The sequence below is a fragment of the Panthera pardus genome, unplaced genomic scaffold, assembly GCF_024362965.1.
Source record: "Panthera pardus isolate Hobbes unplaced genomic scaffold, ASM2436296v1 HiC_scaffold_24, whole genome shotgun sequence".
In the NCBI taxonomy this organism is placed as follows: Eukaryota; Metazoa; Chordata; class Mammalia; order Carnivora; family Felidae; genus Panthera; species Panthera pardus.
In genome coordinates this window covers 38,332,597-38,357,323 of record NW_026526810.1, presented here as the reverse complement: position 1 = coordinate 38,357,323, position 24,727 = coordinate 38,332,597, and the positions used below count along the sequence as shown (strand labels likewise).

The following is a 24,727-nucleotide window of genomic DNA, read 5'->3' as shown; positions in this document are numbered from 1 at the left end:
CAATTTTATTTTATTTTATTTTATTTTATTTTTTGCTTAAGATGCCCTTTTATTTTCTTTTTAAATTGAAGTGTAACTAACGTTTTCTTTCTTTTCTTTTCTTTTTTTGGAAAGATTTATAAAGGTATAATGAATCCGAATGCTGTTAATTGGCATCATCAGGATTTGAGAGGAAGTCTGTCTGACTGATTCTAAAGCCTATATTCTCCTTCCGTACATCCTCCTAATGCACGTAATGAAGCAATTGCTATCTACTGATTTTCATAAAATAATTAAGAAGGCGTAGGTGATTGTACAGTCAGTTCCCAGGATATGTTACCACTTTTGATGTGATTCTGGAAGCAAATTCACCCTAAGATCGGGGTGCTATCTATGATCTTTATGTCATTAGCGAGTATGATTTGGGTATCATTTTTTGTGTGTGACAGTAAACCGTGTTTTCGTTTAAATGTACTGTAAATGTAGTCAATAATTCTGTGGTTAATTGTACTTTTCAGTTACGAAAAAATTAGCCAATAAATAGTATTTTGCTTAAATGTAGAATACAATCACCAAGGAAAATAAAATAACGAGCTTCATGAAATCGTTAGGCTTCGCTAACAGACTTCGTAAAGCAAGTACAAAGGGGGAGGGCTGAGGAAGAGGGGGCGGGACATTGAGAAACATGAATCTGAGCAAGCGCAGAAACAGATATTAATGGAGGCGTGAAGACTACTGCTCCCTCACTTTCCGAACTGTCGTAAAGACCCGGAGTGTCGTGCTCGCTCGGTAGAGGAGGGATTGGTTAGGCGGCGGCAGCGGCGGCGGCAGGAGAACAGCAGCAGTGGCGGCGACGGTGGCGAGGTGTTCGGTCTGCGCAGCACAGAAACGCCCGCAGCTTCAGGGAAGGAGTTCTTGTGGGATCAAATCAGGCGTTCTGAACCCAGGCCGGGTGAACTGGGCCGAACCAGGCGCTGCCGCTCGTACGGTTTGGTGGCGGTGACAGACGCAGCTCTTGCCTATAGGGGCCTATTAGGCCGAGATCTGAAAGCCCAGATCACTGGCTCTCGACGCATCCTCTTCCCCTCTTCCATCTGCTGTCTTCCTTCCTGGGCCAGTGATTCCCGGACTCTGGGAAAAGGGTAGCTAATGATTAAGGTGAGGGGGCTAGGGGGGAGGGGATCGATTGGAGGCCGCGCGTGCGCGCAACGGGGGAGGGGCCGGCCTGGAGGGGAGAAAGAGGAAGGGCTGCGGCCGCGGAAGGCTGGGGTCGGCGACCGGCCGGTTACTGCTGGCTGCATAGTGACTTAGGGTCTGGGTCTTCGCAAGAGAATTAATTGTGTTTGAGCAAAGCATTCGTCTGCAGACACACCCACACCCCACAGTAAGGGAGTGTGGGTGAGGGGATTTCTTTTCCTCTTTGGACTCTCCCTAGAGTCTAGGAAGGGGACTCAGGACTGAGGCGTGGGAGTGCGATTTGACAATGGAGTGATGAAGGTAACCCGCACCGGGGGTGTTGGAGGGCGCTAAGTCAGCCCTGACGGTTAGGGAGTTGCCGTCTTATGTGATCAAGGAAACGTCCGCGGAACAGCAGAAATACAGACGCGTCAGATTTTTGTGTAGAGTTGGTTTGCTCATTAGAAAAGAAACTGTATATTTTATTATTGTCCTTAGGTAATTTGTCAGAGGCAGTGGCAAGGCTGTAGTGGAAATATCTGTTCTGTACTGTAGAAATAGAGGTTTGGCACCATAGCTTTTAAATAGGCTATAATAGATCTTTACAGATACTTCTTAACGCAAGTCCCAAGTTTTAGTGCTTAAAAATACCAGGAAGTATATAGGGTATTCATTTAATTTGTTCATGTTCGTACTGTGAGGTGACTCCATTGTATTGTGTGCTTTCCTGTTTCTTGATTTATGTGCAGTATGAATTTAGAACTCTCTGGAGTGGTCAGGTGCCAGCTGACATAGACTTCATTTTATAGTTGTTTTAGCTTTTGAACCCGACTTAATACAAACTTTATTTTACTTGGTATTTTTATGTTTAATTTTCTTGTATTAGGGACCTCTTCAGTCGAAAAGAACAGCCTGGGGAAAATATAAGCTGAGGTCCCATTTGCTTTCCCATTTGTGTGTGTGTGTGTGTGTGTGTGTGTGTGTGTGTGTGTGTGTGTGTGTTTGCTTTCAAACGTTAGAATGTGATTTCGATATTACGTGGAAGTTCTGTAATACTATTTTTACTCAGCTTTATTATGGTGAAGATCTACATTTTGATGGTTTGTTACTATATGTTTTTTAGTAAATATTTTCATGTCAATATAAACTGTTGCTTTTCATACTAAACAGTAGTCTTTGGTTGTGTTGTGAGATAAAACGGGATGAGAAAGAGGCCCTCTTACTCTGAAAACAATCCTTAATTTTTTTTAAAGCCTTGAATTATTTTACTTTTGTCCATTTCTTCTCATTAACCTTGGACACATGACATTTTTCCCCTGCTCATTTGTTTGCCATCTAAGATTCAGAGTAGTATTCTAAAAGCTGGTGACGATGTTTGTGAATTCGTCTGAACAATATTTTAAGAAAAACTGGGAAGAGTGGAGACTCTCTCCTTGTTCACAGGGATGGTGGATCTTATATATGTGGCTCTTTACTTATTTTTTAAGTAATTGCTACACCCAGTGTGGGGCTCGAACTTAGAACACCCAGGTAAAGAGTCCCATGCTCCACCAACTGAGCCAGGCAGGTGCCCCGTTATTTTCATTTTAAAATTTAAAGTGGGATTAAAAATTCTTGAGTCATGCCAATTAAATTTTTTAGACATTTTATTATTTTGCCAAAGAGGGGTTTCTGTAACATGCTTTATTTACTTAGAGCATAGTTATATGTGTCTTCTTTTAACTTTTCCCTCTGTGAGCTAGGACTTCAATAGGAAGAAAAAAAGTGACAACATTAAAAATGATAGTAATTAAAGTATGTTCGTAACTTGACATTAGCATTCTATGGGTGACATTATCTTATGAAAGAGTATAAGGTTGGAGATAGGAGATCTGGATTTTAGATCTAGCTTTGCTTGCTATTTATTAGATAGGTGACTTTATTGATAACCATCCTTGGCTTCTGATCTCTTTCAATTGTTAAATGAGAAGTGTGGGATGGCTTTCTAGGTTTCTTAGGTCCCAATTTAATGATTCATATTTTTAGTTAGGTGTTTTTGGTACTTATTGGTGTATTCATTATGATTCAATTCCTAGAAAGAAGTGCTGTACTGAGAGTTAAATTCCTTCATGTGTATATTAGGTGAGGAAAAAAAACAACAAACCCAGGAGGCAGCCATGTTTGTTGTTCTAGATAATACTTCTCTCCCGTTGTAGATATTATATATGATTTAATAGCTCTCATATGATACTAAGAGATGAATTTTGTTCTATTTCTGGTAATGCTCTTTAAATCGTCCTGAATAATTTTTCTTTCAGAAACCTGTAATCGTTCAGTTAAAGTCCAGAATTGCGTTTGAATGCCTTACACCTCTGTTCTTTCTTTCCTGATCCCACCGATTCTTGGTAACAGCTGACCCAGGTTTCTACAGGTATTCAATGCATATCATTACATGTGGAGTGAGCTACAAATGTTTAAAAACAAATACTAAATTGAGCTTACATTTTAAATAAGGGTACTGAGTTATTACTTAGTTACTCAGTATGTATTTATTGAATGTCTCATGTTCTCAGTATTGTTTTTGGTCTCCAGTGAGGAAGGCACTTTGCCTTCAGGGAGTTGTCATTCTACTGTGGGAAACATAATAAACAGAATAGTTTGAGGTAGTGGTGAGTGCCATGAAGAAAATAAGACCATGTAATGAAGAATGAGTGGAAGTGGAGCTGTACTGTGGATTGAGTGGTTAGGGAGGGCCTAACTTCTTTTTAGAGGTGATGAGTTGTGATCATTTATTAAAAAGAATCAGCCATACTGATAATTTTGAGGAATCTTGCAGATAAAGGGAACAGCAAAGGCATTGGATTGTGTTTGATTCTGGAGAATCTACAAGTGTAAGTTGTTTGGTTTGTGTGTTAGGCTTTTCCATAATTGCTGACAGACGATGTTAAAAATATTTTATGTGTAGCAACCAAATGTAATGTGTTGACCTTGTTTAAATCCTCACTCAAATCAATTGTAGGAAGTCATTTTTGGAACACTTTGGGGGAAATATGAATGTGAATGGATATCATATATCAAGGATATTAGATATTAAGGAATTATGTTAATTTTGTTAGGGATGATAATGACATTATGTAAACATCCATTGATGATTCTTGCCTCTGTTGATCTTTACTTTGATGGTTGCAAAATGCTTGTTTCAAACTCTACCATGTCTAATCAATAGGCTGTTGTATGGAAGAAGCACTCTTTTATCTATTATCAATATGAACCTACCTACTTCGTGTTTTATTCAATGGATTATAAATCCATTACTGCCTTTACTTATTTTGATGCTCAAATTATCCCACATTTGTCCAGTGAGAGCCTCTCCACCCTGGCTCCTGTGTTTTTGACATACATAATTTTTTATGAATACTGTATTTCCTTTCTCTTTGGCACAACAAGAAGTTCAAGCTCATCTTATATCTTTCCTGTCTCAGTCTTGGAATCTCTAAGGAGCCCTGGTTCCTTTTAGTGGGGAGTCCAATTTGCTTTTGAGTTTTCTGTTTAATTTTTTTTTTAACATTTATTTATTTTTGAGAGAGAGAGAGAGAGAGAGAGAAACAGAGCATGAGTGGGGGAGGGGCAGAGAGAGAGGGAGACACAGAATCCAAAGCAGGCTCCAGGCTCTGAGCTGTTAGCCTAGAGCCTGATGCAGGGCTCGAACTCACAGACCACAAGATCATGACCCGAGCTGAAGTCGGACACTCAACCCATCGAGCCACCCAGGCACCCTTGAGTTTTCTGTTTACATATAGAAATAATCTCTTATTTCCTGGATCAGGACATCCTCTGAGAAACCTAAACTTAGATGTTGATAGTGGGTTTATATTTCTATGAAGATTTTATTTATGAAGTAAATAAATGTAGTAATTTATTATATTTGCCATAAAACACTGTATTATTTTTCTGTTTTTTAAAATAAATAAGTTCTGATTTGATCTTAATTATGATCAAATGAAATAGAAAAAAATAAAATATTATTTTACTTTGTGTTACATTTCATATGTTGAGGGTTTAATCACTTAACTGTTAAAAATGACAAGGTGTAGGGGTGCCTGGGTGGCTCAGTTGGTTGGGCGTCTGACTTCGGCTCAGGTTATGATCTTGCAGTTCGTGGGTTCTAGCCCTGTGTCGGGCTCTGTGCTGACAGCTTCCTCGGGCCTGCTTCGGATTCTGTGTCTCCCTCTCTCTGCCTCCTCCCTGCTCATCCTCTCTCTTGAAGAATAAATAAGCGTTAAGAAAAAAAATTAAAAATGGCAAGGTGTGCATACTTCATTGTTTTTAACTAAGTCATCAGACATTCTAGTGTGAAGGAAATTGTTGCTTTTTAACTAGCCTTTTATTTTATTTATTTATTTATTATTATTATTTTTAATGTTTGTTTATTTTTGACAGAGAGAGAGACAGAGCATGAGCCGGGGAGGGGCAGAGAGAGAGGGAGACACAGAATCCGAAGCAGGCACCAGACTCTGAACTGTTAGCACAGAGCCCAACACGGGGCTCGAACTCCTAGACCACGAGATCATGACCGAAGTCAGACGCTGAACCGACTGAGCCACCCAGGCGCCCTTAACTAACTTTTTAAATGAGATTTTTAATTATAATATAGAATAATGTTTCAAATATGAGTGGAAATACATGGACATTTTTCTGGAAAGTTATTGTTACAAGGTATGTCTCACAGCCTTTTTCTCACCTGTATGTGGGTATTTGCTTTATTTATTTATTTATTTTTTAACCCTGATTTGTAAGTATTTTTCCAGACAGTATTTTGGGCTTTTTTGTTTTTTAAAACAAGCTCTGGCCAGTTTTATTTAAGGGAAATTTTGTGTGATTTGCTGTTCACCAGTCTGTTCTGGCATGCTTCTAATGATACCAGAATCACCTGGGTCAATGATAGCCGGTGTGCATACTTTGTAGTATTTCCCACATGCTGTGCCCAGTTCAGTGTTATTGCCACTCTAGTGATAGACACCAGTTTTGGCCAAGCATGGTGTAATAATCTATTTCAGATTTCCTCAAGGCTGGGCAGTTGTTGGCGAGGATCATCAGTTTTGCTTTGCCATGTCTGATCATGTTCAGCTGCTTGTACCCCAGTACATACTTCCACTTTTCGTAAGAAGTTGGAGACTAGAGGTAATTGACTCCAGCGACTTTTTTTGTCTTCTTTGCAGCCACCATCTTCCTGCCTTAGGTGAGGGATGGCCCCAAGCAGGAGCAGCCACCAAGATACCAGACAATATTTTGAATGGTTTTTAACTAGTTAATTTTTGAGGCAATTAATATATGTACATGGTTTAAAAATTTTTTTAATGTTTGTTTATTTTTGAGAGAGAGAGTCAGAGCGTGAGTGGGGGAGGGGCAGAGAGAGGAAGACACAGAATCCAAAGCAGGCGACAGGCTCTGAGCTGTCAGCACAGCGGGTTCAAATCCACAAACTGTGAGATCATTACCCGAGCTGAAGTCGAACTCCTAAGAGGTTTTTTTTTTTTTTTTTTCTGGTATTACTATCATATTTCTTATAGTATGCTTATATATCTGCTTAGTTACTTTTGATGTCAGTGATTTTGTTGTCTTTTAAAAAATATATTTAAGTTTTAAAGATAAAAGCAGTACACAGGGTACCAAATTCATAAGATACGAAGGGTATACACAGAAAGATAAATTTTCTTGCCATCCCTCTTCTTTTCCCTGAAGATCTATCTCCTCTTACTATTTTATATGTATACAGCACAGCAGTATGGCGTCTTGTGGGGAGCTCTGCAAGTGTTTCAGCAAATTGGCTGGGTTGAATGAAACTATTTGATAATAGTAAGTTCTTCTTCACTACTTACCTATGTTGGCATTTGCAGTGATAGTACAAACAGTGATGGGCAAAACTGCTGGCCCTGCAGTGCATATTCAGACCGTGGCTAAAACTGTACTAATAGTCATCATATTTTTCATTACTACACATTTACAAAGCCAGTTTCATTTAAGAATGAAAACCATGAAAAAAACAAAAATAAAACCAGTTTCTTTTAACAAAGTTCTTTATAAAGCAGTAAAACCTGTTTTATTAATCTTGTCCCTTGAGTACATGTCTTTTTAATATTTTTTTTCTTTTTAATGTTTCATGTGATAAAATGAGAATGTTGTAAGGCACTTTTGCTTCGTCCCAAATTATGCTTGTCTTGAAGAAAAGTACTTGTGTGATTGAGTTGCAGGATGAACTAGCAAACTTAGTTGCTTTTTTTTAATGGAACTGTATTTTTACTTGAAAGAATGAAAACTGTAGTTACTTAAACTTGGGTATTTGTGTATGTTTTCTCAAAAATAAATGAAGTGAGGGAAAACAACTGACAGAAATTATTGCCAAGATAAAATTAAGGCTTTCAAGCAAAAATTAGAATTTTGGAATGCATATCTGCCACTATGAGTTTGGCAGCTTCTTAGGACCTTTTTGATGAAATTTATGGTGATATTAACAAAATGTGTATAAAATGACTATTGCATAATGAAATGTGTCAGTGTTTGCAAGATATGCATAACTTTGTGGACCAACTTTTCTAATGACCTGTGCATGATATTACAAAGTCATGTACGTGTGAAAGATCTATTTAAGTGCAAGATAAATCAATAGATATTTTATGAAATGATAAGAAGTTTCATTGATAAGTTATCAGATTCAACATTGCAAGTAACCTTTACAAAATTATACTTACTAAGTTTTGTTTTGGGTTAATATCAAAGAATAGTATATACACTTATCTGACAAAGTTATTAAAGATACTCTTTTTTTTTTTTTTTTAAGTTTATTTATTTTGAAAGAGTGCGAGCAGGGTGGGGGGAGGCAGAGAGAGAGGCAGAGAGAGAGAGAGAATCCTAAGCAAGCTCTGTGCTGCTAGCTGTGGAGCCTGATGTGGGGCTCAAACCCACCAATTTCTAGATCATGACCTGAGCCAAAATCAAGAGTCGGATGGTTAACCTACTGAGCCACCCAGGTGCCCCAAGATATTCTTCTCTTTTAAGTACATATTTGTGTGAAGCTGGGTTTCTTTTTTTTTTTTTTAATGTTTATATTTATTTTTGAGAGAGAGAGAGAGAGAGGAGGGTGAGTGGGGGAGGGGCAGAGCGAGGGAGACACAGAATCCAAAGCAGGCTTCAGGCTCTGAGCTGTCAGCACAGAGCCCAACGCGGGGCTCAAACTCATGGACCATGAGATCATGACCTGAGCTGAAGTCAGACGCTCAGCCGACTGAGCCACCCAGGCGCCCAAAAGCTGGATTTCTTATTAGATAGGATACAGAAGCAGATTTAAGAATCCAAGTTTCTTCTATTAAGTCAGACATTAAAGAGATTAGCACAAATGTGTAATAGTACTACTCTTTAACTTTTTTGAAAAGATAAAATGTTACTTAATATTAGCATGTAATAGACTTACTATTGCTGTTTTTAAAAAATAAATTTTTAAGCATTGATTTTATTTTCTAATATTGTATTAAATATAACCTAGACTTTAAACTTTTGGGAGATTCTCAATTATTTTTAAGAGTCTAAAGGGGTTCTCAAGTCAGAACGTTTGAGCCTTGCTGTGCCAGTTATCTTTTGACTTCTTATGGAAAAGAAATCCACACTTCTTTCTTCACCCTTTCTTTTGATATAGTTGTGTCACAACTTTAGGTTATTTTAAGTAATAACTCAACACGTATTTATTGAATACCAACTCTGTGTTCTAAGCTTTGGGGCACATAATAATGGTGAAAACAAAGACTAGGCTCTATTGGGAAAACAAGTAAATTTTACATATGGTAATTATGGCAATAACTGAGCTGGTAAAAGAAGATGGGAGTGAGGTTAACTTTTTAAATGTAAGATGATCGGGGATGGTCTCAAGGACAAGGAAACATTTTTAGCACAGACTGAAAGGAAACAAGTGAGATCCTTGTGGCTATCTGGGGGACAAGCATTTCGGGCAGATTAAATAGCATAGCATACTTGGCCTGCTCAAGGAAAAGCCAAGAAGCTGTTGTGACTGGAATGGAGTGGATGAGGAGAATGGTGATTTCTGAAGATGGAGGTAGCAAGGGCTTATGTCCTTCAGTTTTAAGAAATATTTTTGTGTTAGCTTTCATGACATCTTAGTCATTTTTTTTTTTTTTTTTCTGTTCTCTTTTGGGAGTTGTTGTCAGATGATAAGATTTTGTTGCTCTTTCTTGTTGTTAGCTCCTTTTCTTTTTTGGTGAATTAAAATATTTTTTCATTTAGTGGGGATTGCAAGGAAATTTGAGAGAAAGCTACATGTATAATTTACCATGTTTAAACAAAATGTGAACTTTTGTTTTTGATAAATACCAGCAGCAAGTTACATTGTTGATACGGAAATTGGCTCTTCTCAACTCTTAGTGGTAGAATCATGTTTAAATATGTGAAAAAGTACACATGTAAATAGGTTCACTTTACAAAGTCTAAGTCTACTTTAACAACTGTGTTCTTTAATAGAAAGTAGTCATTAAGTGAAGAAAATCATGTGATGTAATACTTTTATTACAAAACATCTGCAGACTGACTGTCACAGATTTGATTGTACTTTCTGTGAAATCACATTTCTTTAAAGAACTGTATATAGTACCAGATGAAAATGGCCATTTTATGGAATCTTATACAGCCATAAAACAGGGATGAGATTTTGCCACCACTTGTGACAACATGGATTGATCTAGAGGGTATTATGCTAAGTGAAATAAGTCAAAGAAAGACAAATACCATATGATTTCACTTATATGTAGAATCTAAAAAAAAAAACAAATGAATAAAGAAAAAGCAGAATCAGGCCTATAAGTAAAGAGAACAGACTGGTGGTTGCCAGAGGGGAGAGGTGGGGATGGACAAAATGGGTGAAGGGGAGTGGGAGATACAGGCTTCCAGTTATAGAATGAATAAGTCATAGGAATAAAAGGTACAGAATAGGGAATATAGTCAATGGTATTATATAGCATTGTATGACAGATGGCAGCATCTTGTGGTGAACATAGCATAACACAGAGAGATTGAATCACTATGTTGTACGCCTGCAACTAATGTTACATTGTCAACTATACTTAAAAAGTTTTTTGGTCATAATAAAATGAAAAGAGGAGGACTAGGTCAAACACAGACTGCTTTACCTCTATAAATCTGAGAGAATATGTAGAGAATTTTGGTTGTTAAAAAAACCAATAGCTAACCATCTTTTTTTTTTTTTTTTTTAATTTTTAATGTTTATTTACTTTTGAGAGCGAGAGAGAGAGAGAGTGAGGGAGAGAGAGAGGGTGTGCAAGCCAGGGAAGGGCAGAGAGAGAGAGGGAGTCACAGAATCTGAAGCAGGCTCCAGGCTCTGAGCTGTCAGCACAGAGCCCGATATGGGGCTTGAACTCATGAACCTCGAGATCATGACCTGAGCCAAAGTCAGACGCTTAACTGACTGAGCCACCCAGGTGCCCCTAACCATCTTATTTTCATAACCACCTTACTGCCTGCCATTCCTCTGATTTGCCTTTATCCTTATTCTCCATTTGAGGTCTTTTTTTTTTTTTTTTTAAATTTTTAAATGTTTTATTTATTTTAGAGAGAGAGAGGAGACAGAGTACGAATGGGGGAGGGGCAGAGAGAGAGGGAGACACCGAATCAGAGGCAGGCTCCAGGCTCTGAGCTGTCAGCACAGAGCCCATTGTGGGGCTTGAACTCATGAACCTCTAGATCATGACCTGAGCCAAAGTCAGACGCTTAACTGACTGAGCCACCCAGGTGCCCCTAACCATCTTATTTTCATAACCACCTTACTGCCTGCCATTCCTCTGATTTGCCTTTATCCTTATTCTCCATTTGAGGTCTTTTTTTTTTTTTTTTAATTTTTAAATGTTTTATTTATTTTAGAGAGAGAGAGGAGACAGAGTACGAATGGGGGAGGGGCAGAGAGAGAGGGAGACACCGAATCAGAGGCAGGCTCCAGGCTCTGAGCTGTCAGCACAGAGCCCATTGTGGGGCTTGAACTCATGAACCTCTAGATCATGACCTGAGCCAAAGTCAGATGCTTAATTGACTGAGCCACCCAGGCACCCTTCACTTACTCCATTTTAATAGTCCTTTAGCATTCTCCCACTGTGGAGGCTAAGTTCCAAAAATCTCCAAGGAAAATAGAAGACATTGTGGCTGAGTAACATAATCTTATATAAAAATAATGTCATTGGAACCAGAGTCGTGAGTGAACATATGAAAGCGTGCATAACTGTACATTTAATTTTTAAAATGTGAAAGACCAAAACCAGCAACTTCTGTCAGAATTAAGATCCAGATGTGTGTGTTAGACTTTGGGCAAGTTGCCTAACTTTCTATAATCCTTAGTTCCTTCGAGATAATAGTTTTTAGTGAGGATAAAATGAAATAAAAGCATGGCACGTGGTTCCTTAACAGACCTTACCTGATCTGGCCCTTGACCATCTCTGATCCAGCTTGTGTACCATCTTTCTTTCCTCCCCTCCCCTTCTTTCTGTTGTTTGTTAGGCCTCTTCCTGCCACATGATCTTTCTTTTATTGTTTCCTCTGCTAGGAATGCTCTTCCTTTAGCACTGTGTGCTGTGGCTGACTGGTGGCTTCTTCTCATATTTCAGGTCTTTAGCTTCTTAGTGAGGAGCCCACTGATGGTCAGCTTTTCCTCTTTGTTTTATTTTCTTAATAGCACAGATTTCTCTCTAAAATTATCATGATTGTTTGTCTACTTGTGCCTTGTTTGTCCTCATTTGCATCTAATTTTCATGAAAGCAAAGACTTTCTGTATCCTGCTCATGGCTGCTGATCCCAGTGCCTACAACAGTGGCCACATTACAATAGACTCTCAATAAATACTTGTTGAATGAAAATAGTAAACTGAATAAATGGTAGCTAATACATTATCAATGGTAGTATATCTTCTAAAATATTAATAAGCTACTGTAAAATTAATTTCTGTTGCCTAGTTAACGTTTCCAGATTCTGGTCTGATCCCAGGTGCTTGGATGGAAAAAGTTTGGATCACCTAACTTGTATTTATCCTGTGATTTGCCATCACAGAGTACATCATTCTTTTTAGACTCTTGAAATTACCCATTTTATTCCCATGTGAATGAATATTTTTCTTCACAGATAGTAGTTCTAGTAGCAGTTCTAAGGCCTGGACTTAATTTCAGTCATCTTCCTTTATCTTGAACAAGCTTCAATTTAAAATATTTTTTCTTTTCAGGGTGCCTGGGTGGCTCAGTTGGTTAAGTGTCCTACTCTTGATTTCCATTTGGGTCATGATCTCATGGTTTGTGAGTTAGAGTCCCACGTAGAGCTCTGCTCTGACAGCCTGTGTGCACATGCTTTCCTGATTGTTCTCTCTCCCAAAAATAAATACTTAAAAATTTTTTTTTCTTTTCTTTCCTGTCATTTTTATTAATCTTCAGTTGCTCTTTTTTTCTGATTATCTCTAACAGGAAGAACTCATATATATACTGAAACCAAAATTATAAAGATTGCCCATAAAGTATATAAGTAAATGTGTCTAGGCTAGACTTACATGTATGGAAATCCACATTGGGGTTAAGATTACTGTATTTATCCAGAATGTGAGATTTTTGGGGGATAGAATAGTATCTTAACTGTCTTCTTAATTATGACCTTGAGCAGTGGCTAGTAGCAAAACAGCCAAAAAGGGTTTGTTGAATAAGGTGGCTGACATTAGCATAGAGGATCGTGAATCCTTGGTTTCTCCCTACTAGTATCCTCAGTTGTCTAATAGGCTTGCTATTTTAGTTCTCGCCACTAGGATTTTCACTTTGCTGTCAGAATACACAGACCCAAGGTAGGCAAAAATGTCAGTCAAAATAACCTTGGAAATCCCTAAAGTTGGCCATAAAATATAGACATACAGTCTCTTAGAGTCCAGTGTATCCTGTTTGTCCTTTAGTATTGGAACAAATCACATTTCATTGTTAAACACTAGAAGAAGTAGTAGGCTGTGTTTATGGTCCATGTTGTGGGAAAAATAAATGGCTCTCAACATTAGAATCTGACAGCACAGTAAAATGTTTATATCACGAGAGGCACATGGGAAGTGAGACCAACTAGAGAATGGTAAAATTTTATCTTTCTTGTGTTCATTTGGGTATATAATTATTGAGCAGAATTGCAAGCATAATCTACATGGTTTAAATTATTCTTTCGTTGTTTTCATATTGTTGAATTCACATTAAGGGTGTGCTCTCTACCCAGAGGTGTTTTTCCTAATCCAGTTTTCAGTATGCCTTTACCTTCAATCATTAGAATGTAAGTAACTCTGTTTTTTCTCCTTATGACTCTAGTTCTTATTCTTTAGAACATGTTCTTAATATCCTCCAGCTTACATATTTTGACCCAAATGATACAGGAAGAGCAAAAACAAATTTTGTTTAATAAACTTGTTGGACTTTATCCGAGGAGAAATTGTTTCCTTGGGCAGTTTTGCTCACCACATTAGATCCTACATTCTCAGCCAGCTGCCATCTTTCCTAATCTAGTTTTTTGTTTCATTTGTATTTATTTTGTTACCCCACCCTTTAGGTGCTTTAACAGTTCAGGGGTTTTTGTTTTGTTTTGTTTTTTAATGTTTTGTTACTTATTTTGAGAGAGAGAGAAAGTGCAAGTGGGAGGAGGGGCAGAGAGAGAGGGAGAGAGAATTCCAAGCAGGCTTTGTGCTGTCAGCATGGAGTGACGCCTCCATCATCCGGTTATGAGATCATGAGCTGAGCCTGGGCTGAGCTGAAACCAAGAGTTTGACTCTTAACAGTCTGAGCCACCCAGGTGCCCCCAGGATTTTGATATGATCTTCAAGAGGAATTGAGGTTCATTTGAATAAGATAGACTAACTTGAGGTGGGTGTACCTAAGAGGATTAAAGGCCTGCCCCCCTCCCCCCCAAAAAAAAAGAAAGAGAGAAAACGGGAAGCTTGTGGATTTTTTTTGCCAGGATGATTTTTTTTTAAATGTTTACTTACTTTTGAGAGAAAGAGAGAGACAGAGGCATGAGCGGGGGAGGGCAGAGAGAGACACACACAGCATGTGAAGCACTCTCGAGGTTCTGAGCTGTCAGCACAGAGCCCGATATGGGGCTTGAACTCATGAACCTCGAGATCATGACCTGAGCCAAAGTCAGACGCTTAACCGACTGAGCCACCCAGGTGCCCCTAACCATCTTATTTTCATAACCACCTTCCTGCCTGCCATTCCTCTGATTTGCCTTTATCCTTATTCTCCACTTGAGGTCTTTTTTTTTTTTAAATTTTTAAATGTTTTATTTATTTTAGAGAGAGAGAGGAGACAGAGTACGAATGGGGGAGGGGCAGAGAGAGAGGGAGACACCGAATCAGAGGCAGGCTCCAGGCTCTGAGTTGTCAGCACAGAGCCAAACATGGGGCTTGAACTCATGAACCTTGAGATCATGACCTGAGCTGAAGTTGGACACTTAATCGACTGAGCCACCCAGGCGCCCCTGCCAGGATGATTTCTAAAAGCTAGGTGACTCTTCACCTTTAAAAATAATAATAAAAGCCAGCGTGTGCATACATTATTTTGTTTAAAATTTACAAGAACCCTTTAAGGTAAATATTTCCATTTTTCAGATGAGGAGATTTAGGCATACAGTGGTTAGTAAAAGTAGTAATGGAGTTGAAGGGATTTAAGTTAGTAGGTTTTGACTCACCTGAGAAAGGGATTCCAAAATTCAGGGGCTTAACTAGTATTTCTGTATTGCCTTTAAGGAAGACATGAGGTATATTTTTATTTCCAGTGGGCATGGTCTTTGTCAGAAGAGAGAAGGATGGTGATACTTTATTTGGTTGGTGTGATGGGCGTGCTTAATTTCTCTGCATATTCCAGATTTTCTACAGGGAACATCTTAAAAAAATTTTTTTTGATGTTTGTTTTCGAGACAAAGAGACAGAGAGACAGAGAGAGGGGGAGGGGCAGAGAGGAGACAGAATCCATAGCAGGCTCCAGGCTCTGAGAGCCTGATGCAGGGCTCGAACCCACAGACTGCGAGATCATGGTCTGAGCTGAAGTCAGACGCTTAACTGACAGCCATCCAGGTGCCCCTAAGTTTTTTTTAATGTTTACTTTTGAGATGGGGTGAGGGGCAGAGAGAGATATAGGGAACATATTTTAGAAATCAATTTAATTTAAGTATAATTTATATATAATGTAAGGCATATATTTTTACTCTACAGTTCAGTGAGTTTTGGTAAATGTATATATCCATGTAGCCAACACTCCAATCAGGATATAAAATAATTCTATCACCTTAGAAAGTTTTTTCTTGCTCCTCTGTCAAAATTCACCCCATCTCTTGCCATAGGCAAACACTGATTTGATGTTTGACATTACGAATCAATTTGTTCTAGAACTTTTTCTGTTTGGCTTCTTTTGCTCATCATGTTTTCCTTTTAGCATTTTGTTGTGGAAAATTTCAAACATAAAAGTTGAAAGAATTGTACAGTGAACACCCATTTCCCCATCACCTACATTCTGTAATTAATGGTTTGCTGTTTTTTGTTTTATCACCTGTCCATCTATTCATTCTTCTAACCATCTTTCAGTCATGCTTACTGGTTGGTGGTTTGTTTTTATGATTTATTTATTCATGAGTTTATGAATTTATAAGTTTATTTTGTGAGAGAGCGAGTGACCCAGCAGGGGTGGAGTGCAGAGAGAGAGAGAGAGAGGGAGAGAGAGGGAATTCCAAGCAGGTTCTGTGCTGTTCTGTTATTGGGGCTTGATCCCACAACTGTGAGATCATGATCTGAGCCGAAATCAAGAGTCAACACACTAAGTCACCCAGGTGCCCCTGTTATGTGTTTTAAAGTAAATTGCTGAAATCGGTTCTTTTTTTTTTTTAATTTTTTTTTAATGTTTATTTATTTTTGAGAGACAGAGTGTGAGCAGGGGAGGGGCAGAGAGAGAGAGAGAAAGACAGAATCTGAAGAGGCTCCTGGCTCTGAGCTGTCAGCACAGAGCCCGACGCAGAGCTTGAACTCACTGTGAGCTGTGAGATCATGACCTGAGCCGAAGCAGGATGCTTAAACTGATTGAGCCACCCAGGTGCCCCTAGATATCAGTGCATCTTATCCCCAAACAAATTCAGCTTCCATATCATTAACTAGACTTGAATATTCGTTTAATTCTTTGTTTTTATAGTAAAATTTACATACAGTGAAATGCATAAATTTTAAGTGTATGAGTTAAGTTTTGCCAAAAGTTTGTTTGTGAACCCAAATCCTTATGAAGAAATAGAATACCAACACTTCAGAAAGTTCCCTCATGTACCCCCTACTCAGTTGTTTCTCCTACCCTTTAATCCTTTGTAGAACACAACCAGTTTTAATTTGCCTTTACCTTAGATTAGATTGGCCTATTCTATAACTTCATATATATGGAATTATATACTTTATATCTGATTTCTTTCCCTTAGCAGGATGTTTTTGAGATTTACCCATAATGTTACTTGTATCAGTGGTTCATTCTGTTACTGTCATTGTTGCTGCAGTTTGGTATTTATATATCATAATTTTTTTATATATCCTAGTTGATTTTTATATATCCTAGTTTGATATATCCTTGTTGATCTGTTTTTTCCCAAATTTTTGGTTGTTATGAGTAAAGCTATGAACACTCACATACAAATTTTTTTTGTATACCTATGTTTTCAAACCTAGGTGTGAAATTACTAGATCATAGGTTAGATGTATGTGTGACTTTATTAGAAGCTACCAAAGATCTGTACGTGGAGTTCCAATTGTGCCACATCCTTGTTAACCTTTGGTGGTTTTGGTCTAAAAATTTTAGCCTTTTATTGGGTGTGTAGTTTTATCTCATTGTGGTTTTAATTTCCATTTTCCTGATGACTGAAGATATCAAGCATTTTTTCATGTACTCATTGTCCATGTGTATATCTTCTGACAAATTTTTTTTGGGTGGGCTTCTCCTATTAAGATGAAAGAGTTTTGCATATATTCAACTTATGTGTACGTATTTATATACATACAAATTACACTTATGTAAATGGTTTTTTTTTTAATTTTTTGTATTTAGCTTGTTACCTTGCTTTTTTGTTTTAATGGTGCTTTTTTGTTTTCTTAATGGTATCTGTGAAGAGCAGATTTTCAGTTTGATGAAGTTTAGTATTTCAATTTATTTTAAGTGTATTTATTTTGAGAGAGAGAGAGAGAGAGAGAGAGCACAAGCAAGGGAGGGGCAGAGAGAGAGAGAGAGAGAGAGAGAGGGAGGGAGAGAGAGAGACAGAGAGAATGAATCCCAAGCAGGCTCTGCACTGTCAGCACAGAGCCTGACACGGGACTTGAACCTGTGAACTGTGAGATCATGATCTAAGTCAAAATCAAGAGTCAGTTGCTTAACTGACTGGGCCACTGCACTTGTAATTTATCAATTTATAAAAATTGAGTGGTGCTGTTTGTGTTCTATGAGACCTTTGTTCATGGTATGATGACATTTATCTTTTGCTATGTTTCTTTTAGAAATTTAAGGTTTAGCTTATTTTTTTCCTGAATTTGTTTTTTGAGAGAGAGAGAGAAAGCACATGTGCATGTACACACATGCATGCAAGCAAGGAGGGGAGGGGCAGAGAGAGAGGGAGACACAGAATCTGAAGCAGGCTTCAGGCTCTGAGCTGTTGGCACAGCGTTCAGCAAGGCTCGAACCCACAAATCGTCAGATCATGACCTGAGCTGAAGTCAGATGTTTAACTGACTGAGCCACCCAGGGGCCCCTAAGGTTTAGCTTTTAGGTCTAAGTCTGTCATCCATTTTTTTTTTTTTTTTAGTTTATTTATACATTTTGAGAGAGAGGGAGAGTGATTGCATGCATGTGTGCCCATGTGAGTGGAGGAGGAGCAGAAAGGGAGAGAGAGAGATTCCCAAGCAGGCTCTGCTCTGTCAGTGCAAACCCTGACTTGGGGCTCTATCCCTCAAACCATAAGATCATGACCTGAACCAAAATCAAGAGTCAAATGCTTAACCGACTGAGCCACCCAGACACCCCAGTCTGTGATTCCCTTTGAGTTAATTTTTGTGTCTGGTGTGAGGTGTAGAGGTTAAGTTTTTTCCACATGGTTCACCAGTTTTTCCACCACCATTTGTTGAAAACTGTATTCCTTTGCTGGTATCTTGGTGCCCTTATTGAAAATCACTTGATGACATGTATGAGTCTATTTCTGGACTCTCCAGTCTATCCTTGTGCCACTACCACCCTGTTTTGTTACAGTTAGGTTTTAATCCATCATCTTGCTGTTTGTTTTCTATTTGTCCCATCTGTTCTGTATTTTGTTTTCCTTCTCATGTCTCCTCTTTTGGGGTTGAGTTTTTTTTGTTTGTTTTGTTTTTTTGTTTTTTAGTTTTTTGGCTTTTTTTTTTTTTTTTTTTTTTGGTGTGTGTGTTATATTTTGTTTTCACTTTTGGTTTATTAGCCAAACTTGTTTTATTTTTTATCTTTTGTCGTTGCTCTGGGGTTTATGCTCTACATCTTTAACTTTTCACTTTTTGTCTTCAAGGAATAATGGACTATTTCACATGATATAAAAACTTAACAGAGTCTACTTCTCTTTGCTCCCCTCCTATGCTTTTTGTTATTGTCATACATTTTACTTTTATATGTTATTAGTTTTGGGAAGATTTCCTCAAATTTAGGGTTATATTTAGAGAATAATTTTTACAAGGGTATCTCTATGACAAAAGATGCTAGTAGAACTTGCTTTATTCTATTTAACTTTTACAAAAGTCAGTGGGTGGTGATGATTTGTGAAAAAAGTCTTGAAAATTTGATAAATTCAGACTAGAAAACTTTCATATGAGTCTGAAAAAAGATGGTTGTATCATTTACTCTTTTTATAGAACTAGACAGAGAGCTTGGAGCATTCGTGAATGAATATCTCTGAATATTACCCAGTTATTGACTTTAGGCAAATTATTCAGGTAAAAACAAACAAGCAAAATACCCCTTTATGTCTTTATCTGTATATAAGCTAAATTTAGTGGCAGTATTTTACATTTATTTATTTTTAATGATTTCGGTAATTATTCTAAGCTTTTATTTTCAGGTCTTGATTTTGTCACTCAATTTGTATGTAATACACTTTTCAGCTTTTTTTTCCTTTTTTTGTGTTTTAAAAATTTTTAATTTTATTTATTTTTAATTTAAATCCAAGTTTGTTAACATATAGTGTAATAATAATTAATAGAATTTAGTGATTCATCACTTATGTATAATACCCAGTGCTCATCCTAACAAGTGTCCACTTTAAAAAAAATTTTTTTAAATGTTTATTTGTTTTTGAGAGAGAAAGAGAGCACCAGAGCGTGAGTGGGCGAGGGACAGAGAGAGAGGGAGACACAGAATCTGAAGCAGGCTCCAGGCACTGAGCTGTCAGCACAGAGCCCGATGTGGAGCCCAAACCCATGAACTGTGGGATCATGACTTGAGCTGAAGTCGGATACTTAACTGACTGAACCACCCAGGTGTCCCCCAACAACTGTCCTCCTTAATGCCCCTCACTCCTTTAGCCCTACCCTCCACTCAAGACCCCTCCAGCAACCCTCAGCTTGTTCTCTGTATATAAGAGTCTCACATGGTTTGTCTCCCTCTATTTTTATATTATTTTTGCTTCCCTTCCTTTATGTCCATCTGTTTTGTATCTTAAATTCCACATATGAGTGAAATCATATAGTATTTGTCTTTCTCTGGATGGCTTATTTTGCTTAGCATAATACACTTTAGTTCCTTCCACGTTGTTGCAGATAGCAAGATTTCGTTCTTTTGATCGCTGAGTAATACTCTGTTGTATATATATACACCATATCTTTATCCATTCATCCGTTGATGGACATTTGGGCTCTTTCCATACTTTGGCTATTGTTGATAGTGCTGCTGTAAACATTAGGGTGCATGTGCCCTTCAAATCATCACTCCTGTATCTTTTGGATAAATACTCGGTAGTGCAGTTGCTGGGTCATTGGGTAGTGCCATTTTTAATTTTTTGAGAAACCTCCAGACTCTTTTCCAGAGTGGCAACACCAGTTTGCATTCCCACTAGCAGTGCAAAAGGGTTCCTCTTTCTCTGCATCCTCACCAACATCTGTTGTTGCCTGAGTTGTTAATTTTATCCATTCTGACAGGTGTGATGTGGTATCTCATTGTGGTTTTGATTTGTATTTCCCTGATGATGAGTGATATTGAGCAGTTTTTTTATGGGTCTCTTAGCCATCTGGATGTCTTCTTTGGAAAAGTGTGTATTCATGTCGTTTGCCCGTTTCTTCACTGGATTATTTGGTTTTTGGGTGTTGATGTTGATAAGTTCTTTATAGATTTTGGATACTAACCCTTTATCTGATATGTCATTTGCAGGTATCTTCTCCCATTCGGTTGGTTGTGTTTTAGTTTTGCTGATTGTTTCCTTTGCCGTGCAGAAGCTTTTTATGTTGACTGAGGTCCTCATAGTTCATTTTTGCTTTTGTTTCCCTTGCCTCTGGAGACATGTCAAGTAAGAAATTGCTGCAGCCGAGGTCAAAGAGGTTTTTGCCTGCTTTCTCCTCTAGGATTTTGATGGCTTCCTGTATTACGTTTAGGTCTTTAATCTATTTTGAGTTTATTTTTGTGTGTGGTCTAAGAAAGTGGTCCAGGTTCATTCTCCAAGTCACTGTCCAGTTCTTCCAACACCACTTGCTGAAGAGATGTCTTTATTCCATTGTATATTCTTTCCTGCTTTGTCAAAGATTAGTTGGCCATACGTTTGTGGATCCGTTTTTGGGTTCTGTATTCTGTTCTATTGATCTAAGTGTCTGTTTTTGTGCCAGTACTGTACTGTCTTGATGATTACAGCTTTGTATTACATCCTGAAGTGGAATTGTGATGCCTCCAGCTTTGATTTTTGTTTTCAACATTACTTTTGTCTGTTCCAGGTCTTTTCTGATTTCATACAAATTTTAGGATTGTTTGTTCTAGCTCTGTGAAGAATGCTGGTGTTATTTTGATAGGGATTACATTAAATATGTAGATTGCTTTGGGTAGTATCGACATTTTAACAATATTTGTTCTTCCAATCCATCTTCTTCAATTAATTTCATAAGCTTTCTATACTTTTCGGTGTATAGATTTTTCACCTCCTTGATTAGGTTTATTCCTAGGGATATTATGGTTTTTGGTGCAATTGTAAATGGGATTGATTTCTTGCTTTCTCTTTCTGTTGCTTCATTATTGGTGTATAGGAATGCAATCGCTTTCTGTAAACTGACTTTATATCTGAAACTTTGCTGAATTCATGTATCAGCTCTAGTAGTTTTTTGGTGGAGTCTTTTGGGTTTTCCACATAGAGTATCCTGCCGTCTGTGAAGAGTAAAAGTTTGACTTCCTCCTTGCTCATTTGGATGCCTTTTATTTCTTTGTGTTGTCTAATTGTTGAGGCTAGGATTTCCAAAACTATGTTGAATAACAGTGGTGAGAGTGGACGTCCTTATCGTGTTCCTGACCTTAGGGGGAAAGCTGTCAGTTTACCAGTGAGGATGATATTAGTGCGTTTTTTGTATATGGCTTTTATGATCCTGAGGTGTGATCCTTCTATCCCTCCTTTCTTAATGGTTTGTATCAAGAAGGGATGCTGTATTTTGTCAGATGCTTTTTTTGCATCTTTTGAGAGGATCATGTAGTTCTTATCCTTTCTTTTATTAGTGTGATGTATCTATCCTTTCTTTTATTAGTGTGATGTATCACATTGATAGATTTGCAGATATTGAACCAGCCTTGCATCCCAGGAATAAATCCCACTTGATCATGGTGAATGATTCTTTTCATGTATTGTTGGATCCAGTTTGCTGGTATCTTGTTGAGAATTTTTGCATCCATGTTCATCAGGGAAATTGGTCTATAGTTTTCCTTTTCAGTGGGGTCTTTGTCTGGTTTTGAAATCAAGGTAATGTTGGCCTCATAGAATGAGTGGAAGTTTTCATTCCATTTCTGTTTTTTGGAACAGCTTCAAAAGAATAGGTGTTAACTCTTTAAATGTTTGGTAGAATTCCCCTGGAAAGCCATCTGGCCCTGGACTCTTGTTTGTTGGGAGATTTTTGATTACTGATTCAGTTTCTGTACTGGTTATGGGTCTGTTCAGATTTCCTATTTCTTCCTGTTTCCGGAATTTGTCCATTTCTTCCAGATTGCCCAATTTGTTGGCATTGCTTTTCAGCTTTGTGTCAGTTGGGAATATAGTGAATATTCCACTTATGTCTTCACATGAAACCATGGCTAAAAACAAATTTTGGAATGCATGTTGTTGGCTCATTTTATATTGCTGATTATTGATACATTTCTTGACAAGTTTTGGGATTAATCTTTATTCTGTTTTAGCTTTCTATTATAGCTTATAGTTCCCTCACAACTGAAAGGTCAGTGAAGGTGAGACTGCTGCCTGATGTGAGAGGGAGGGAGTTTAGTATTCATGTTCAAGATTAAGGGAGAATATAGGGTTCTAGGTACTGTGGATTCTTCCCTGTATTATTAAATTGAAACAAATTCTGGGGGAAATTTGGTAATTATCTGGACCTTTGTTTAGTCATTCTTAATGCTGAAAAATATCTCAAGAAGTCATTTTATTTTTCCTTTTTCTTCCTAACAATAATTCTAGACAAATAGTTGAAATAGAATGACATTTTTGAAGATTAGATGTTGTTTATCAGAAGATCATATGTTGTCTCTCAGAAAACTGGTACATTTGTAGGTATACTTCATCATTAAATATGTGTTTTATTCAGAGAACCTCTGCCATGGAAAACAGGGTGATCAAGTCTTATTTCTTCCCACTTCACTCTTTTTCCTTTTATTCTTCCTAGAAAACCTTCCCTGGTGTACATACCCTCCCCTTTAGAACTGAATTAGGCTCTACTCCAATTTGTTTCAGTGCATACCTGTATTATAACACTTACTGTATTTTAATTACCTACTGATATGTTTCCCTAACTGCTAGACTCCAACTTGTTAAGGACAAGATTATGTCTTATTCATTTTTGTATTTAGAATATTTGGGACAGTCTGGCATATTTAAAATACTAAGGAAGTGTTTATTGTATGGTGTGTAACTTTGATAGGGCTGCTATGACAAAGTGTTTCAGACTGGGTGGCTTGAACAACATAAATCTATTTTCTCCCAGTTCTGTCGACTAGAAGTCCAAGAATAGGTGTCGTCAGGTTGGTTACTCCTGAAGTCTGTCTCCTTGGTTTGCAGATGACCACCCACCTTCCTGCTGTATCTTCACATGGTCTTTTCCCTGAGTCTCTGTGTGTGTCCAGATTTCCTTTTCTTGTAAATGATACCAGTCAAATTGGATTAGAGCCCATCATATAACTTTATCTAATCTTAACTACCTCTTTAAAGGCCCTATTTATACTCTTATTCATGGTATTGGGGGTTAGGCTTTCAGCATATGAATTGGGGGGAGATGGCACAGTTAGATCCATAACACGTGGATAGTTTGATTTGGCCTACATTCCAGCTAATGGTGATTTCTTTCTTTCTTTTTTTTTTTTATTTTTTTTATTTATTTTTATTTTTTATTTTTTATTTTATTTTTGAGACAGGGAGAGACAGAGCATGAACAGGGGAGGGTCAGAGAGAGGGAGACACAGAATCTGAAACAGGCTCCAGGCTCTGAGCTGTCAGCACAGAGCCTGACGCGGGGCTTGAACTCACGGACCGTGAGATCATGACCTGAGCCGAAGTCGGCTGCTTAACCGACTGAGCCACCCAGGTGCCCCATCTTTCTTTCTTTTTTAAATTGTTTTTATTTTGAGAGAGAGAGAGAGAGCGAGCAGAAGAGGGGCAGAGAGAGAGGGAGACAGAATCCCAAGCAGGCTTCACCCTGTCAGCACAGAGTTTGATGCGGGGCTCAAACCCACAGACCGTGAGATCATGACCTGAGCTGAAGTCAGGAGTCAGGCACTTAACCGACTGAGCCACCCAGGGGCCCCTAATGGTGATTTCTTATGGGCCAGTACCAAATCAAGGTTGTCAAAGTTGGAACCACAGGTTTCCTAGCTTGTATAAGGAAAAGGTGGCTTAATTTTAGTGTTTTGTCTTAATTCCCACTTAGGTAATTATATTTAATGATTAAGATCCTGTAACTTTTAGTGCTTTGAAGTGTACTCCCTTACTGTACTCATTTAATAATAGGTTTTCTTTATGTCAGAAAATATATTTTTTTTATGTCACAAAATATTGATAAAACATACATACATTTACACACATACCCGGGAACATGTGTGCTTTGTGTACATATTGGCTATGAAAGCATGATTGCTGAACATTTAACCCAGGAAACACATGTTTATTTGCCCAATTCCCAGTGGTAATTTGGAAAGAATTCAGTAATTTCTCTATAGAAATGCCATGAATTATACATAATTTCCCAGTTTATGCAGATTCATGCCTTGCTATCCCAGTGGAGTGACCAGACAGTTGTAAGCTTTTTCTTTTTACATGGTAGTTC

General features: G+C 37.9%; 1 protein-coding gene across 7 annotated transcripts in view; it reads left to right on the top strand.

Moving 5' to 3' along the window:
* The window catches only part of RNF111 (ring finger protein 111), a 126,406-nt gene that overhangs the window by 29,392 nt on the left and 72,287 nt on the right, over nucleotides 1-24,727 (top strand). For 3 of the 7 annotated variants that reach the window (XM_019441959.2, XM_019441958.2, XM_019441957.2), the window contains exon 1: nucleotides 6,192-6,294. The exons of 1 other annotated variant lie outside the window; for it this stretch is intronic. In XM_019441959.2, coding sequence (XP_019297504.1) covers nucleotides 6,254-6,294 — 41 coding nt within the window. In that variant the 5' untranslated portion in view covers nucleotides 6,192-6,253. Of the gene's footprint in view, nucleotides 1-762; nucleotides 1,138-3,452; nucleotides 3,566-6,191; nucleotides 6,295-24,727 lie in introns of those variants that run through there. 3 more of the 7 variants (XM_019441956.2, XM_019441961.2, XM_019441960.2) reach the window with 3 other exon arrangements.